This window comes from Puma concolor, chromosome A3 (genome assembly GCF_028749965.1).
Source record: "Puma concolor isolate L17-30 chromosome A3, mPumCon1.1.hap2, whole genome shotgun sequence".
Classification (NCBI taxonomy): Eukaryota; Metazoa; Chordata; class Mammalia; order Carnivora; family Felidae; genus Puma; species Puma concolor.
In genome coordinates, this window is record NC_141669.1 from 73,361,072 (window position 1) to 73,377,936 (window position 16,865).

General features: G+C 40.9%; 1 protein-coding gene across 5 annotated transcripts in view; it reads right to left on the reverse strand.

Moving 5' to 3' along the window:
* Nucleotides 1–874: 874 nt before the first annotated feature.
* STON1 (stonin 1) overlaps nucleotides 875–16,865 on the reverse strand; it is a 51,015-nt gene continuing 35,024 nt past the window's right edge. For all 5 annotated transcript variants that reach the window (XM_025932130.2, XM_086701141.1, XM_086701142.1 and 2 more), the window contains exons 2-4: nucleotides 14,105–16,079; nucleotides 6,221–6,423; nucleotides 875–3,905 (exon numbers count right to left, since the gene is read on the reverse strand). In XM_025932130.2, the coding sequence (XP_025787915.1) occupies nucleotides 3,831–3,905; nucleotides 6,221–6,423; nucleotides 14,105–16,034 (2,208 nt within the window). In that variant the 5' untranslated portion in view covers nucleotides 16,035–16,079 and the 3' untranslated portion in view covers nucleotides 875–3,830. The remainder of the gene's footprint in view (nucleotides 3,906–6,220; nucleotides 6,424–14,104; nucleotides 16,080–16,865) is intronic.

The following is a 16,865-nucleotide window of genomic DNA, read 5'->3' on the forward strand; positions in this document are numbered from 1 at the left end:
CCCATGCTAGGCTCTGTACTGACAGCTCAGAGCCAGGAGCCTGCCTCGGATTCTGTTTCTCCCTCTCCCTCTGAACCTCCCCTCCCCTCTCAAAAATAAATAAATATTAAAGACAATTAAATTTTAAAAAAACAAATGCAAAGTAATTGTAGGTAAATTGATTGTTGATTATTGCCCTATGGATAGGTCCATTTTGCATCTATTTATAAGCTGATTTCAGAATCCTTATTGCCTGTGTCTCTGCTCTTTGAATTGTCCTTGGAACCAGATGTAACATCTTACCAGTTCCCTCATTACTTAATGAGCTAACTTAAAACTTGGGCATGTCCATCCATATATATATATATATATATATATATACACACACATATATATGTATATTTTTTTATGAGAGTAATGACTATACCCTCTTTTAAAAATCATCCTTGGGGCGCCTGGGTGGCGCAGTCGGTTAAGCGTCCGACTTCAGCCAGGTCACGATCTCGCGGTCCGTGAGTTCGAGCCCCGCGTCGGGCTCTGGGCTGATGGCTCAGAGCCTGGAGCCTGCTTCCGATTCTGTGTCTCCCTCTCTCTCTGCCCCTCCCCCGTTCATGCTCTGTCTCTCTCTGTCCCAAAAATAAATAAACGTTGAAAAAAAAAATTAAAAAAAAAAAAAAAAAATCATCCTTTCACATCACAGATTGTAGTCTGATGGTGTTATTTTTCCAGAATGTGCCAAGACTCCGTGTTCAGTGACTCTTTAATAATGAAGCAGTACACATTTGCCCGACAGAGAGTCAATTGTTTAAGATCCTTGAAATTGATTTCATACAAAAAAAAAAAAAAAACAGTCCCAGACCTTGCAAAAACAGATATAAGTCCATTGCACAGCAAGAACCATTTGAAATACATCTTTAATTTTAAAAAATCAATATGCAATCTACAAAATATTTTGTTACATGATTATTAAGGCTCAACCTGTTTTATATTTGTATTGCTATGACATAAAATCATATTTTGAGTAAGATATAGTAATACTTATTGTTAAGGAAGACCTTCTAACTGAATCTATAAGAAAAAGAGCTGTATCATAAATACAGTTCCAGAATGGAGGAAACTAAAACCCTAAAACTGTCCCAATATATAAATCAGGTCAAAATGCTAGCCTTTATTTATGTGCTGCAAAGTAATTATTTTCATACATTTAATGGGTCAACTATTTTTATTCTCATAGAAAAAGGACATGTACTTAAATTCAGACCTGTACAAATGATCAGGTAACCATCAAGCCATGAATTCATTTACACAGTTAGTATCATCCTTTGACTGGTAAGGCAACCAGAGCAGAACATCTAGTCTCATACTGGTCAACTCCTTGGAACTCTGCCATTGTGTCCATCAAACAACTGATCCCCAAATGGTCAAACTCATAAAGGGTTGATCTAAATGACCTAAATTAAAACGCTAGAAAGGATTTCCTCCTTCACACACATCCTTCCTCCCTCCCCAACCTTAAAAGCAGGGGGGTTGTTGTTGTTTTGAAGATTATCATTTAGTTTCTGACAAAGGAAATTTCACTTCTTAATTTGTAAGTCTAAATGAATTCCACCTGATTTTTCACTTAGAGCACCATGGTCACATTTGACCTTCTGCCATTTCTGAGGTCAGAAGAATTGTATTAAAAAGCCTCTCCTCCCTTCACAGAATGTTAATTTAACGCTAAGTAATGAATATTTAAAGATCCTAATAGATGTGCAAATTAACAATTATGCTGTAGCACCCTGCTGTTAATGCTATCAACCTTTGCATTGCTGCAGAAACCAATTTGAGCTTTAGTCAGCCTTTTTGTTACTGCGTTTTCAACACTGAATCTTGAGATGCTCCAAAGGCTGGGTGGCTGGTGGGTAAATGACCCCAGCAGTGAGGTACGCACAAATACTGGGCAACCTGTGAAGCATGAGAGGTGATTAATTGAATGCTTTGCTGAAACTATTTGGAAGTGTAAATATTCATTAAGTTCATCTGAATCAGACTCTGAGTTCTTTATGGGCAGGATGCCATAAAACAGATTTAAAAGGAATGGCAGTAATTAACCCAGCTGACTTCCCTGGGATCATGGAACGGCATCAGGTCCAGCCTGCCTCCATATTTGTTCTGAGCATGACTGCAGTCACTCCAGAATGTGCCACACCAGATGATGGGGAAAGATAGTGGAATTTTTTTTCTAGTGACACACACACAAATTTCCCCTCCCATGCAATCAACAGTGAGTCTCCAACATATGACATTATGCACACTGTATCAAGTGAAGTTTAAAAGAACAATACCAATTCATTTTAACAGTCAACTTTTGCATTCTCTGTTTTTAAAGTAAAATAATGATGAGCAATAAAATCTGCTGATTGATACAGATTATCAGAAGTGTTTGTTTTTAATCTGTTTTGAACAGATTAAAATGAATGTAGTACAATATTAAATAAAACATATGACATCAAGTCTGTGGGCCAACAAATAAATGTTGTTTGAAAGAACATTATTATATCATCAGCTCTGACTCAAAAGAAATCTGATAAATAGGGAAATATGCCTCCTAATCATATTTAAGATTCAATATAAATTGAAGGTGTATAATACCACATGGAGGGCATTGTTTTTTTGGACTAAAAAAATCTGTAGAATATGGAATTCGTACATTTTAAGTCTGACCTTTCACTGTCAAATTATAAACAGAATTTGAACTGCTGATGCTATTGGTTTTTTATTAGAAACCAAGCATTTACCTGACTTGGAAGAATAGAGATGTCACCTTGTAAAAATTCAGGTAAAATAATCTAGTGTCTTTTATTTTCTTCATCTTTTAAAGAAAAATACTCTAAATTAAGCAGAATTAGCATAAATAGCACGATAGCAGCACAAGCATAAAATAATCATAATATCATTTAGACTTCTACTCAAGAGAGGCTTATGTTAATTACAAATAATACTTTATCAAAAATACATTCTTAGAGCCTGTACTTTTGGGAGACAATATTCATGAACTTTAAAAATTCATCTCTAATATACATAAATATTTTAACTAGTGTCCAATACCATTCCATTCTGAAAGGAATCTCTCCAAGCAAAAGGCAATATGTCTTAGTGACTTGTACTGAAATATGTATATCAACAGAAATAGCTTCTTTGCAACACACACCAGAACACAAATACATTTTGAAAATGATAACGCTGTGGGGAAAGACAGGTACCAAATACAGTCGATGATTACTCACCAATGTAGGAAGAGGACAGGAAGATAAATTATTCAAAATCAGATGCTTCCACATGTCCATTTTAGCCTGTGGTTTCAGCCTCATTCTACACCTAGCCACATTCCAGAGATGAGCAAGAGGGAAAATTGAGTATTTCGCTTTATGTCTCCTTTGAATGCCTCACCCTCCAGTAGAGGTGCTAAGAAGAGCAAGAAGAGACGGGACTGGAAGATAATAAATGTGGCCCCCAGGTGATGCAGAGTGCAAAACAGTGAGCCACTGAGTAATGAAAAACTCCAAAACCCTTTAGCCAAGCTGGTTGTCTGGTAACACATTGAGTAACAGTGACTCTGAGTTTTAATGGGAAACAAAGACATCACACAAACTATAGACACATTTTAGATGAAACTCCTGCAGCACAAACATATCAAAAGCATAAAATACAGATTGTTTGCTTTCAGGTCTCCACTTCTCTAAACAAGGCCATTGGACCTGTCCGAACCCCTCTATAAAAAAGTCATTTCCACGGCACAGAGCAGATCTTTGTATGGTTTCTGTCAATTGCATATTTGAAAAGTGGGTCATCATTTACTCTTGCCACTTCTACTGAGTTACGCAGTCACCAGCTTTATCTGGGTCTTCTCCATCGATTTTAATCCTCTTCTTTTCTATTTCAACCTGTATGCGAAAGCGAAACATGGCAGCATTAGCAAACACAGAACTAACACTGTTCAGTCCTACTTCATGCATGTGGCAAGGACCGCAGCCACCTCATCCTTTGGACACACAGTGCCTCCACGGTGTCATGCTAGCCCCGAGTGAGGCAGCCTGTTCTCCTCTTGAGCTTCACAAATCCTTCCCTCTAGGGTCAGATCTTGTAGAGGACTGAAACTCTCCTCCCTTCTAAGTCAGACATAGGGTTTAGAAAAGTACACAGAATACATACACTGATAAGACATTTAGAGTCCTGGATAGATGTGTGAACAACTATACCCCCAAGTATCATATATGGAGCCTTTGGCCCCCTTGAAATTTATAACTCACCCAAAATCTTCTAATTAAAATGAACTACTTTACAAACTAGTAAACCAGATGGACAGAACCATCCACCTGCCCCTCATCTTTTTCATTTCATCTCAAGTGTTACTGCTTCACAGAGAGGCCCCCCTGGACCACCTGAGATAAGGAAGCCCTCCATCATTCTCTATCTTAGTCCCCTATTTTATTCTCTTCGTAGAATCTGTCACTATGTGAAACTATTTATTTGTTTACAAACTATGTTTTGTTCCCCGACTAGAAGGTATGCTTCACGAGGTCAGGGACCTGTGTCTTGTTCACTTTTGTGTCTTCAGCATCTAGAGTGGTACCTGGCACTTTGAAATTGCTCAAATACTTATTAAATAGAAGGTGACCTTTTGAAACCGCCTGTCACCAAGTGTGGATCAATTAGTAAATACTATTAAAGCAGCAGGGACTCTGTTATATAATTTTGGGCTGTCCTCTAAAACAATAGGAAACTGGAAGGACCCATGCATAGGAAAATAGGGATCAATGAATTCTCCATTGTATTTGACCCACATTTCAGTCACACCTAGTACTGATACACCTAGTGTGACAGGTCAGGTTCTCCAAGAAGCAGACTCTGAGATGGAGACCGGCATGTGGAAAGTGTACTGGGGAATACTGTCGGGGTCAATGTCTGTTGGGGGAGGAAAGGGAGGGAAGGAAGCAGACAGAAAGAAGTCGGGCTGTAATGCAGTCACCATAAAGGCTCTAGCCAGGTGAGCTGGAGCTAGGAGGGCTGCAGAGTTAACCCAAGCTGAGGCAAGAGGGTCTTAATACACCTGCATCCACCAGGAAGGGGGTGTGACCCAGGCCAAGGCAGCTTTCTTCAGCAGGGCAATTCCCAGCTGCTGAGGGACTAAGTCCTTCCATCCCAAAGGGGCTGCACACAATGGTACTCACCCATAATTAATTTTATCAATAGAAAAAAAAAATCACTGGTCCCAAACATATCGGCTTATAAACAGATGGTCCAAAATAAAGAAAAAACCCTGAATTCTATTAGTATATCATAAACCCACCCATTGGTGTTGATGATGTCTTATATAATCACACCATTTCAAGACACTGGGGGAAATATGTGACAGAAGTTACCTCTATTATTTACTAACTTTGAAGATGAAAAGGAAAAGCAAGTTTAGAAATAGGTGCAAGGAAAGAAAGAAAGGAAGGAAGGAAGGAAGGAAGGAAGGAAGGAAGGAAGGAAGGAAAAGAAAGAAAGAAAGAAAGAAAGAAAGAAAGAAAGAAAGAAAGAAAGAAAGAAAGAAAGAAAGAAAGAAAGAAACAGATGGAAGCGTATGTCACTCTTTAACTCATCTGGCATAAAAATGCAGAAGAGCTGATGGTAAACACTTAACATTGGTAGAATAACTCAGTATTTCCCAAAGGGTGCTCCACAGAATACTATTCCAGAAGATACTGACAGGTGTTCCACATGTACATGCCCATAGAGACAAGAATCAATAAGCAATGAGTTGGGAGAAACTGAGTTAAGTCTAACAAGTTTCTTTATTGCAGGACTTCTCAGAGCCTTCACTTAGCATTAATTTAGTGTATAGCATTCCCCAACTTACTTTTCTCTTGGATCACTATGTGTGTTCCATAGAACACATCTTGAGAAATGTTATTCTAACATAATTTTTATTACAAAGATGCTTCTGGAATGTGAATTTGTTTTTAACGCCCTGTTTTTCATCGAGTGCTGAATTAAGTGGCACTGGTGCTCAAGCTCCTGACATTTTCTAGAACTGAGAGAAACTTGGCTTACTGGTGACCATCAGGTTTCCAGGACGGGGCTCTTTTCTAGGTCACATAAACACGCATACATATACATATACACAGTCACTCAAAAGGGCAAAACAAATATCTAATGCCAAATTAGGCCACAGCTTCAGAAGCTTCAACTTCAACCAAAGAGCTTTGGGATATACCTGAATGTTGTAGCAAGCTCTCTGATGAACATGTTTCTGTGGCTGGAAATCACTCTCCACACCCAGAGACCTGACCTCTGTCCCTGAGGCACAGGTGTCAAGCATTCCAAACTGAACAGTAGCAAATGGATACCAATCAGAGGGAATTTCTTGGTCTGATCCAAGTTCTAGTTTGTATGACAAGCAATGGGGATGATCAGGACCTTGAAGAAAAAAGCAAATGATCAAAGGATTTCAATGGCCATTGAACATTTCTCCTAAGCGTAAGAAGTATCCATCCCTCTCCTTAATAAACAATTCTGTTAGCACTATAATGAAAGTGGCATAAATTCCATTTAAACAACATAGCATCAAAATTCACAATTTTGCACCAACTAGGGGAAATCTATCTGCATTTTATAACTACTAGCTTTAAAAGAAGTACAAACTCATTACTATATATATGATATATTAACTCCTAAAGTGTTTTTAATTAAAAGCATATTAAGTTTCTTTAATTACATATGACTAATATTTATATTAAGCGTCATTATTTGGCTATAATATACATGGAATGTGTTTTAAAAAAAAAACTCTTTCCCTTAAGTAGACTGAATAAGCTCTTACAATAATTCTTAACTTATTCATTTTCTCACCACTGTTTCTTGATAGATAATGCAAAGGTAAACTTCAGCCCAAATTGGGTCACATCATTAAAATTTCTAACTTTTTAAAGTAAAGTTTACAAAAATTGCATTACATTTTGGAAACTACTCTAGGCCAAGAATTCTTTTTTCAGTAGAATGGATTATTCTTCACTAGGGTAATTCTCGCTCACCCTCCAAAAGCTTTGCCTGGAATGGATGTACGGTGTAGAGATAGGCATATTTGCTTTCAGTGCTTCAATCTAATATTTGTTTCCACTTAATTCCATTTGCCATGTATTGAGCATCTAGCCTCTGCTAGGCCAGGCTCTGCGCCAGACCCAGGGATATTGGATATACGCAACGATTTTAAGTGGGGCCGTGTAACATGTCTGTATGTGTGTGTGTGCACGTGTTACCACAGAGTAAAAAATATATATATTTTCAGTGCAATCACTGTAGTAACTCTACAAAGTTGTGTGATTCTGTTGTGTCGTCCACAGCACCTACATATCCAGCGCAGCTATCTTTACTTAAATAAATGTATGAGATGACAGTTATTTGAAAAGCCAGATTACTTTACCACTGACATACCTCAAGAAAGAACACTTCCATCAGAATATAGCTCTAGGCACAAAAACAAGGGTTTAAAGGATTCCACTTAATTCTTAAAAGATAAATTACCTTTCACTCCTTACAACCTGTTCCTTGTAGAGAAACTAATAGAATTCTAAGGCTGTAAAAGGCCTTGAGAAGTCATCAATCAATTAACCCACAGCTGCTCATCAGCCATCTCCACCACTTACATGTAGCGCAGGACAGCCACGGCCTCTGAGGTGCTCTAAGCTACCCAGATCACTGCAGGCAAGTGAGAACTTTATTCACACACATACACACCCAGGGGAGATTCCATAATCCATTACCCTTTCTAGTCTGCAGTCTGCAGCAAGGAGGCAGTAAACTTATTTAAGCTTAATTCAGGCACTCTTAGGTCCTTTATGGCACGGTGGCTAAGAACACAAACACTGGACCCAGATTGTGCACAGCCCAATCCCAACTCTGCTAATTAATAGCTGTAATCCTAGGCAAGTTACTTGGTCTGTCTGAGCCTGTTTCCTCATCTAAACACGGGAGTGATGAGGGGCGCCTGGGTGTCTCAGTCGGTTGAACGTCTGACTTTGGCTCAGGTCATGATCTTGCAGTTCGTGAGTTCAAGCCCCGCATCGGGCTCTGTGCTGACAGCTCGGAGCCTGGAGTCTGCTTTGGATTCTGTGTCTCCCTCTCTCTATCCCTTCCCCGCTCATGCTCTGTCTCTGTCTCTCAAAGATGAATGAACGTTAAAAAAAATTTTTTTTTAATGGGAGTTATGATGTTGGTGATGATAACATGAACCTTACAGGATTGTTCGGAGGATTAAACAAACCAGTGGGCACACGTGGAGCATGAGAGCCATGGTATACTATAGCTGTACAGAAGTGCTGGCTGCATATGATTACTTTGCAAAATGCTCTTCAATTATAAATCCACTATTTTTATTTAACTACTACAATTTTGATAACGAAGGGACCGTGAATTCTATACTTTCAGACTGGAAATGATATTGGAGATGGTCTAATTTGATAGTCACATTTTATTTTTTTAATCTTTCAGATTTTTTTAAGTTTCTTTTGAAAGAGAGAAAGAACGTGAGTGAGCAGGGGAGGGGCAGAGAGAGAGGGAGAGAGGAAATCCCAAGCAGGATCTGCACTGTCAGCAAAGAGCCTGACGCAGGGCTCGATCTTACCAAACGTGAGATCATGACCTGAGCCAAAACCAAGAGTTGGACACTTAACCGACTGAGTGCCCAGGTGCCCCTGATATTCACATTTTAAAGGAAAAAATTCTTTTGGAACTTTTGCACTCGAGATTACTCACATTGAAGACCTAGTAGTATTCCAAAAATGTTAGAAACAAACTTTTTCTACCTGCTTTCCTAAAAAATTGGTAAAAGATAAAGGAGAGCATTTTTCCCTTCAAGTTTTCTGGCATGTTTTTCCTGGCTTTTTAAAACTCTAAATACTCTACAGTGTTTAATCACACACTCCCCCTTTAGACTTTGATCTCTGTGCAAAGAGGTATCATATCTGTCCTTAGCACAATGTCTGGCACATTTAAGGCTCAAAGGATATTTGTCAAATTCATGAACAAATGAATAGAAGGTAGAAGGAAATCAGGTTATCTATCTCAGTAGTTTCCAGCAGGGGGCACTCTAGGGCTTTGGTAATGGTTACTCTCCAAATTTCTTCCGACTGGGAAGGTAAATCACAAACCACCTCGGTCTACTAAGTATACGGTCCTTCTTGAACTAAAATATTTCACATCTGGAAGTGAATTGTTGAGAGTTGGAGGGAATGAATGGCAGGAGGCTGACACAAGTGGGGAGAGGGCAACCAATGTGCAGATGACAGCATGAAAACAAGCAAGCTTTCTCTAAAAATTGGTAACATGGGAAGGTAAGAGACAGATATATTAATTGGCACCCCCCTTACCACTCCCACTCCCCTTTCTAATTCTATGCTCTCTGCACCTCCTGTGACTAATCAGTGTTCCCATCTGTCCTCCCCACCCCACCCCCACCCCCACAAAGGATGGGGCTACCAGGCCATCCTTTGCTGTGAAATCAAAGACCTGCCCACTTTGTTAAAAGAATATTAAGCACTGGAATGCTGGTAAAAGGCCAGTAGCCCTTCCCACCTCCCTTGAAATCACATGGAAGTGAAAAGGAAAGGTCAATCCTGATCTCAAAAACTCACAGGAGGAAAGGCATTATATAAACTAGTAGACTAGTTCATATATTCTCTTTCAGTTTCCAGTTTTAAAATATTTTTTTCTAATAGTACTGGGTGTTCAGAAACTTGCTTAAAAAGGGTAATGTTTTAAAGACTTTTTAAAAAGACCCTATTCTTTAAACACCCAATTGATTTAAAAATTGTATAGAGAACTAGAGATGCATTCAAATAATCTGCTACTCTTTGCATGGCCCGTGAGCCAGCAGCATTTGTATCGCCTGAGCAGTGTGGGATTCAGGGGACCTCAGTCTACATTTAAAAACTTTTTTTTAACGTTTATTTATTTTTGAGACAGAGAGAGACAGAGCATGAACGGGGGAGGGTCTGAGAGACAGGGAGACACAGAATCCCAAACAGGCTCCAGGCTCTGAGCGGTCAGCACAGAGCCTGACACGAGGCTCGAACTCACCGACCGCGAGATCATGACCTGAGCTGAAGTTGGACGCTTAACCGACTGAGCCACCCAGGCACCCCATCAGTCTACATTTTAAAAAGGTGATTCACAGGGCACCTGGGTGGCTCAGTCAGTTAAGTGTCCAACTCTTGATTTCAGCTCAGATCATGATCTCATGGTCATGAGGTTGGGCCCAGCATTGGGATCTGAGCTCAGAGCCTGCTTGGGATTCTCCCTCTCCCTCTGCCTCTTCCTGGCTCATTCTCTCTCTCTCTGTCAAAATAAATAAACATTTTTTTTAATAATTCAAATTAAAAGCGATTCACATGCACACAAAAGTTTAAGAAGCACTGTCTTAGGATAAAGATTTCCTCTCTGCCCCAACCTTACTCTTTCTACACTTCTCCTCCACAGGCAAATTGCCAGGCACCCTCTCAGTCTTTGCATTACCCTCCCCACCCACATGGTGAAGCCACATGACAGACAGACCACAGGATCACCAGTGTCCTGCTCCAGCCCAGCTTCTCCCTGCCCCTCTAGACTGCACCTGACACAGCCCCCCTGCCTTTTGTCTAGGCCCCCTTTTGGCCCACAGATCTGATCTGAACAAAGCATCTTTGATCCCAAAGGATTTGTTCTGTGAATTATCACCATATAATTGACTGGAATGCCTGGTGCTATGACCGTCTTCTAGAATTCCTGAAGGCCAGCCTCTCTGGGAACATCCACTCTCGAAACTGTTCATAGCGAGCTTAGCTGCTAGCAAATGTGGGTGGTAGGCAAGAAAGACTCAAGGAGACCCAGGGACACAGAGCAGGGGGGAAGGACCTGTGCCTAGAGGACCAGAACAGGTGTCACAGCAGAGCTACCAGGTCAGGGGTTCTCAACCCTGGCTGCATGCCTTTTTCAAGCACCAGTATGTGGGCCTCACTCCCACAGAGCCTGATTGGTCAGGATGGGGCCTAAATACGGGTCTGTTTTTAAAGCTCTAATGATTGTTAAGGAGTCGAATATGCTGCCAGGGCTGAGAAACAGATTTTAAAAGGAGTAAAGAGAGGATCCCAAGTGATCTCAGCCAATGGCACTATGGATCACCTATTCACCAAAGCCAGAGCCCTCAACCTCCTTGCACCCCTTCTGTCCCCCATACCCACAGGTAATCTGTCCTTTTCCTGGGGGCACCTCCTCTGAATTTCTCACCCATCCCTCCCTCCTTCTGGGCGCTCCCACTGCCACTGGCATTGTTCATCAGGCCTCCCTATGTCTATAATCTGCTCCTGAATTTCTCCTCTGCATTGTACGCCTGACTTCCTAAAACAGAAAGGATGGATGAAACATGGATGATTCTGTCACAGTAGTGCCTGAAAACACTCCAGAAGCCCTGCTGACAAACTCCATACCCCAAGGCATGGCTCACAGCGTCCTTCCTGCCTCAGTCCCAAAAGATAACTAAGATCCCCCACCTACATGTCTGATTCTGCTTTTTCTATCCCTGATAGAATCCTACTGATTCTTCCACACCAGGTTTAACTCTAGTGTCCCCTGCAGTTTATCACTCCTTTCTCTGGAATCCCTACTATATACATTTGTACATGCCTAGCATACAGCACACTTCCACATAGTGTATTTTCATACTTGCTTCCAGGTCAGTCTCCCCTACTAGGCTGCTACGTTTCTGGAAGTGGGAAGCATGTCTGCATCTGTCTCCCAAGCACCCAGCACAGAGCCAGTACCTACAGGAAGTTTGTGGAATGAATGGGTCTTCTTCTCAATAAATTCGTGGTGAATGAATCAATTAACTATACCATTAGCTCTGGGAAAATACAGGTTATAAACAGGATCATTTTCACAAGAACATTTACATGTTGTTCTCCTTCCAAATAAATGATTCCTGTGGGTTCTCACTTTGAAAAATAAGCATGGTTGCCCTGATTGGGTCTAGCAGGAGTGTCTGCTCTGAGGCAGAACAGCTGGAATGGGTTCTTTGTGAGCCTGTCCCCCGTCCCTCTTGACCCCACCTGGACAGGCCAGCAGGATGAGCCCCTAGTGTTCCTCTCTGAGGCATTATCAGGAGTCAGGTTATCACCCAGCCATCAGGAGACATGTATGGGTTGAGGAGATTACAGTAGGTATTCCAGCCTGCCTTCCTCTCTTTCCCTTTACCTTTAGCAAAATAAAAAGCAATAATATTATGATTTCTATAACCCCTTTCATCTAAAAGTAGCACAGATGAATTTGAGAACAGATCATTTGGAACTTTGTACTCAAAACTTCAAAACTTGTTTCCCTAGGATGAAGATAACCTGAGAATGGTTTTAACTTGCTTCTCCAGCAAAGTTATAAAAGGCAGGAAACATCACCTCTGTGGATTGTGTCACGGAAGATATTCCCATCACACAGGAGTTGACCAGGAGGCACCACTGGAAGCCATCCATTGTGACCATGCCACCCCATCACCACCTCACCCTGCCTTAAGCCTGAGCTGTCCTTGATGTTCCTTGGGACTAGAACCGTAACTAATATGAGTCATGAGAACACTGCAGAGCAGAATTCGCCATCAACCGAGAAGTGGGGGCAGTGTCAGGGAGGACGACTGCGCAGGGGCTTCCCTTTTGCACAAGGGCCTGGGACTCTTCAGCCACCCGGCTGTGTCTCTCGCCTACTGGGCCCTGTCCCTTGCCCGAGCTACAATCAGAAGACAGGTGTTAAGCCAGCAAACTGCAAGTCAGACAAGGTGGTCCTGCACTCCCCAAAGACATGGTCCATGCTACCCCTCAAATCCATCATAGTCTGGAGCTTGCTCTTCCTTCCCCCAAAACACTGCAAGGCCTGCAGAGCAGTGTCTCTCAACCCTGGCACACATCAGGTTCACCTGGGGAGCCCTAGAAACATACAGGTGCTTAGGCCCCTCCCTCAGACATTCCAATTTAATTGGCATGGAGTAGAGCCTGAACATGAAAATTATTTGAAAGCTCTCAGGCTATCCTAACATACAGCCAAGTTTGAGAAACACTGCTATAGGTCCGCCCCAAATAAAAATGCTTCTTCTGAAGTCCACAGCCTGAAGGGTCCTAAAATGAAATTAATTTTCCCTGAAGGACTAGACCAGCTGTGAACTATTTAGAAGCAGGGATCAGATCTTATTTATCTTTAGCCCCGGCACCCAATGTGGCGCTTGGTTTACCTGATGTGCTCAATAAAGGTTTGACTGAATGAGTGAATACATCAACTCAGATCCCCCAAATTAGCTCCATAACCCAATGTTCTGCTAGAAATAACTGGACTAAAACAGGGAGCAGCCTTAATTTCAAAGTTTGCTTTTTTGCTCTATTATATACACCCACAACTAAGTTACTATTCTGAAATAAATGCGGTGCTAGGACTCTATTTTTAAAGTTCTGAATTTCTAGATTCATTGTTTTCTTGGCAAAAAAAATTTAAAAATTAACTGAATTTTTAATGCTTGGGCTGTTATCTACTTAATTCTGAAACAACTAGCCAATATGGCCAAATTAATTCAGCTAATGAAATCAATTTGGGTAAAACTGAAAGGCAATCTTATTTTGAAATAGAAGGGAAAAAAACCTAAGGAGAATGTGGTACTGGCTGAGAATACAAAAAAAGTTCAGGTATATTCACAGATGAGAGATCTTTAAAGGTTAATTGGGGAATCTTAGCTCTGTGAGCAATATTTTTAATATTTGAGGTTGGTGGTTGATGTCAAAAAGACCAACTAGAAATTTTCCCTCAGTGCCACCATTCACAACAAAATCTTAGCTTAGGATTTTTTTTTTATGGTATTAAAAAATTTGTTTTAAAAAAAAAATTTGTTTTAAGGTAAACTTATCTCGTAGAAATAGGCACAGAGAACAAAAATAAATCAGCTGTTTGACTAAATGTTCCACCTCCTACCAGGCAATGTAAGCAAGGCCTCAATGGACTGAAGTTATCTATCTCAGCCTGGTTTCAACCCAAGGAGACAAGTGAAAACGTTTAAGCTATTTCATGTGAAAATCAACTTGGGGTATTGAATATTTACTTGAATTTTTATCAGGAAGCCGGTCTATCTTCCATACCACGGCCCGGTAGGCACTCTCATATTTTGCTGACCCCACAGTGACCTGTATAACAGGTTCTGATTCAGGTTCATGTAAACTCCCTAGACATGCCCGGCGGTTCATTTTGGCTTTCAGGGACTTCTGCCTCTGGAGGTTCATGGTCCAGAGGGCCTTGATCCACTGTGATGGGACAGGAAAGTGTATCATTATGTTGTCACAGGACCTCAAGGAACTGGCAGAGGAAGATCTCTGAGCCAATGGGGCCATGTTGACAAAGGCCTGAAGCTCCACATACGCCCCCTGGACAACCACTACAGACTTCAGGGAAAAGGGAAGATCCTCCCCGTTATACAAAGTCTTAAAACGCATCAGTTCAAACCGGCAGGCGTCCAGCGGTACAAACTTAATGATTCTTGATTGCCCGAATTCTTGTGCTTTCACACACTTATGAAAATGATAGTCGAGAATATCAATCCCCTTCTTTTCTGGGTCTTTTTCAAAGTAGCGATCGTTTCGCTTCTGCAGCTCGAGGTCATTCAAGGTTAAAAAGCATTCTGTGTTCCCATTTACAAAAGAGAGGCAATAGATCTGAGTTATGACAGCACTTTCAACCAATTTTCCTTCTTCTTTAGTGATTTTGCCCCAAAAGTTGTCCACAATTTCTAGGGAAATTTCTTGTTCCTCATAGTTCTTTTTTGGTTTTGAACCAGCTGGCAGCTTTGTCAGCTCCTCCTCCACAGTAGTCAGGAAGTCAAGGAAATCATGGTACTCTGTGGACCCCAACTTCAGCATCTGTTCGATGTCTGGTTCATGAACTACTTCTGTCTTAGAATGGTATTTCCTTTTTTCTGTGTAAGACACATGTTCAATCTTCACAGTATGGATTTTTCCTGCCACACTACAGTTCTCAACTTTTGGTTCAGAAAGCCTGCAATGTGGATCGAGCTGTAACTCCTTAAATGGTTTTTCTAACCCCTTCTCATAATACATTTGCAAAATTCCTCCAGGTAAGACTTTTAGAAAAATTGGTCCCCACTGACGGGAAGACATCATGTTCTTCTTCTCGGGAATTCTCAACATAAAAGACCATCCGGGTTTTGGCTGACTCCTGAAGAGCATGGGGGGGACAAAGGAAGAGGCAGTGTCTTCACCATACAGAGACTGCATAGACAAATTTCCATATGAGTCTTGGTTCTCAGCTGATTGAAGATGTTCAAGCTTCTCACAGATATAGTTGAGTGAACACTGATTTAAGCTTTTTTGATCGATAGGCATCTCTTTGTCTCTTGGTGGGTAAGCCTTTCTGCTTCCTGGAGGGTCAAAGATGAACTGGGAAGCACTGCCTTCATCTTTCCAAAATGGACTTGAAAAAGCACAGTCCTCCCGAAAATACTGAAACTGGGGAGTATCACTTTGAAACCCTAGGCTTTCAGCCTGGGGAGGGCTAACTTCTTCCAGAAGACCCACTTTGGGAGCTGGATGTGTACATGAGTGGTCACTGGGTAAGGAAGCATGGGATAAACAAGTTGGTTTGCTAGGCAATAAGGAAGAGCCTGCTCCTGATATTGTAAGTGGACTGTTTGAGGATGATTCTGGGATAGGATAAAGCATATGCGTCCCTGCTTTGGGGATGCCAGGAATACCTGGGAAGTCCTTCGTAGGTGTAGAAAGAGGAGAGTTACTTGGAGGTCCTGGACTAAAGTAAAAGTCTATGATGGGAGAGGAGAGGGGGGTATTGCTGGCAGAGGAAGATCCACTGGGAAACTCCTTAGCACCAGAGAGGTTCAGCTTAAGTCCATTTGGCCTACAAATGCCTTGATTCTCCAGAGGTAAATTCTTTGACTTTTGAGAAGACTGAAAAGCAGGGTCATCATCAAATGTGACCCAGTTGCCTGGGTTTGTGGAACACATCTTTGGAATCAGATTGTGGTCTTGTCAATGAATCAGATATGGTGTCTGTTAAAGGAGAAAGAGATAATAAGAATATTAAATGAGGAGGAGGAGAAAATTCCAGTTACTTTAGTTCTGAGAAATAGGTGATTTAAAAGCAACCAGGGGCACCTGGCTGGCTGAGTCAGTAGAGCATGCCACTCTTGATCTCGGGATCATGAGTTCAAGCCCCCATTCTGGGCATAGAGCTTACTTACAAAATAAATAAATAAATAAATAAAATAAAATGTTGCCACAAATAAAAGTTCAAAAACAAAAGAATAAAAATAAAAGCAACAAGATTTACAGATTGACTGAGTTCAAATAAATGTTTAAGAACTGTAATACTTCTGATGGCTAAATGGATTTTTTTAAAAAATGCAAGATCTAACCATATGCTGTGTACTAGAGACTCATTTGAGATTGAAGGACACACTTTCAGTTGAAAGTAAAAGGATGTAAAAAGATATTCTATACAAACAGAAACAAAATGAGAGCAGGCAGGAGTGGCCATACTAACATTGGATAAAATAGACTTTACATCAAAAACTGTCACAAGAGACAATGAAGGACATATATAATGATAAAAGGGCCCGTTCACCAGGAAGATATAACAATTACAAGTATATGTAAAGCCAACATCAGAGCACCCAAATATGTGAAACAAACATTAAAAAACTGAAGACAGTAACAGCAACACAATAATATCAGAATTTCAATCCTCCATTTTCAATAATGGATAGAACATCCACAAAGAAACAGAGGACTTGAACAACACAACAGACCAAGTGGACATTTCCACACAACAGCAGC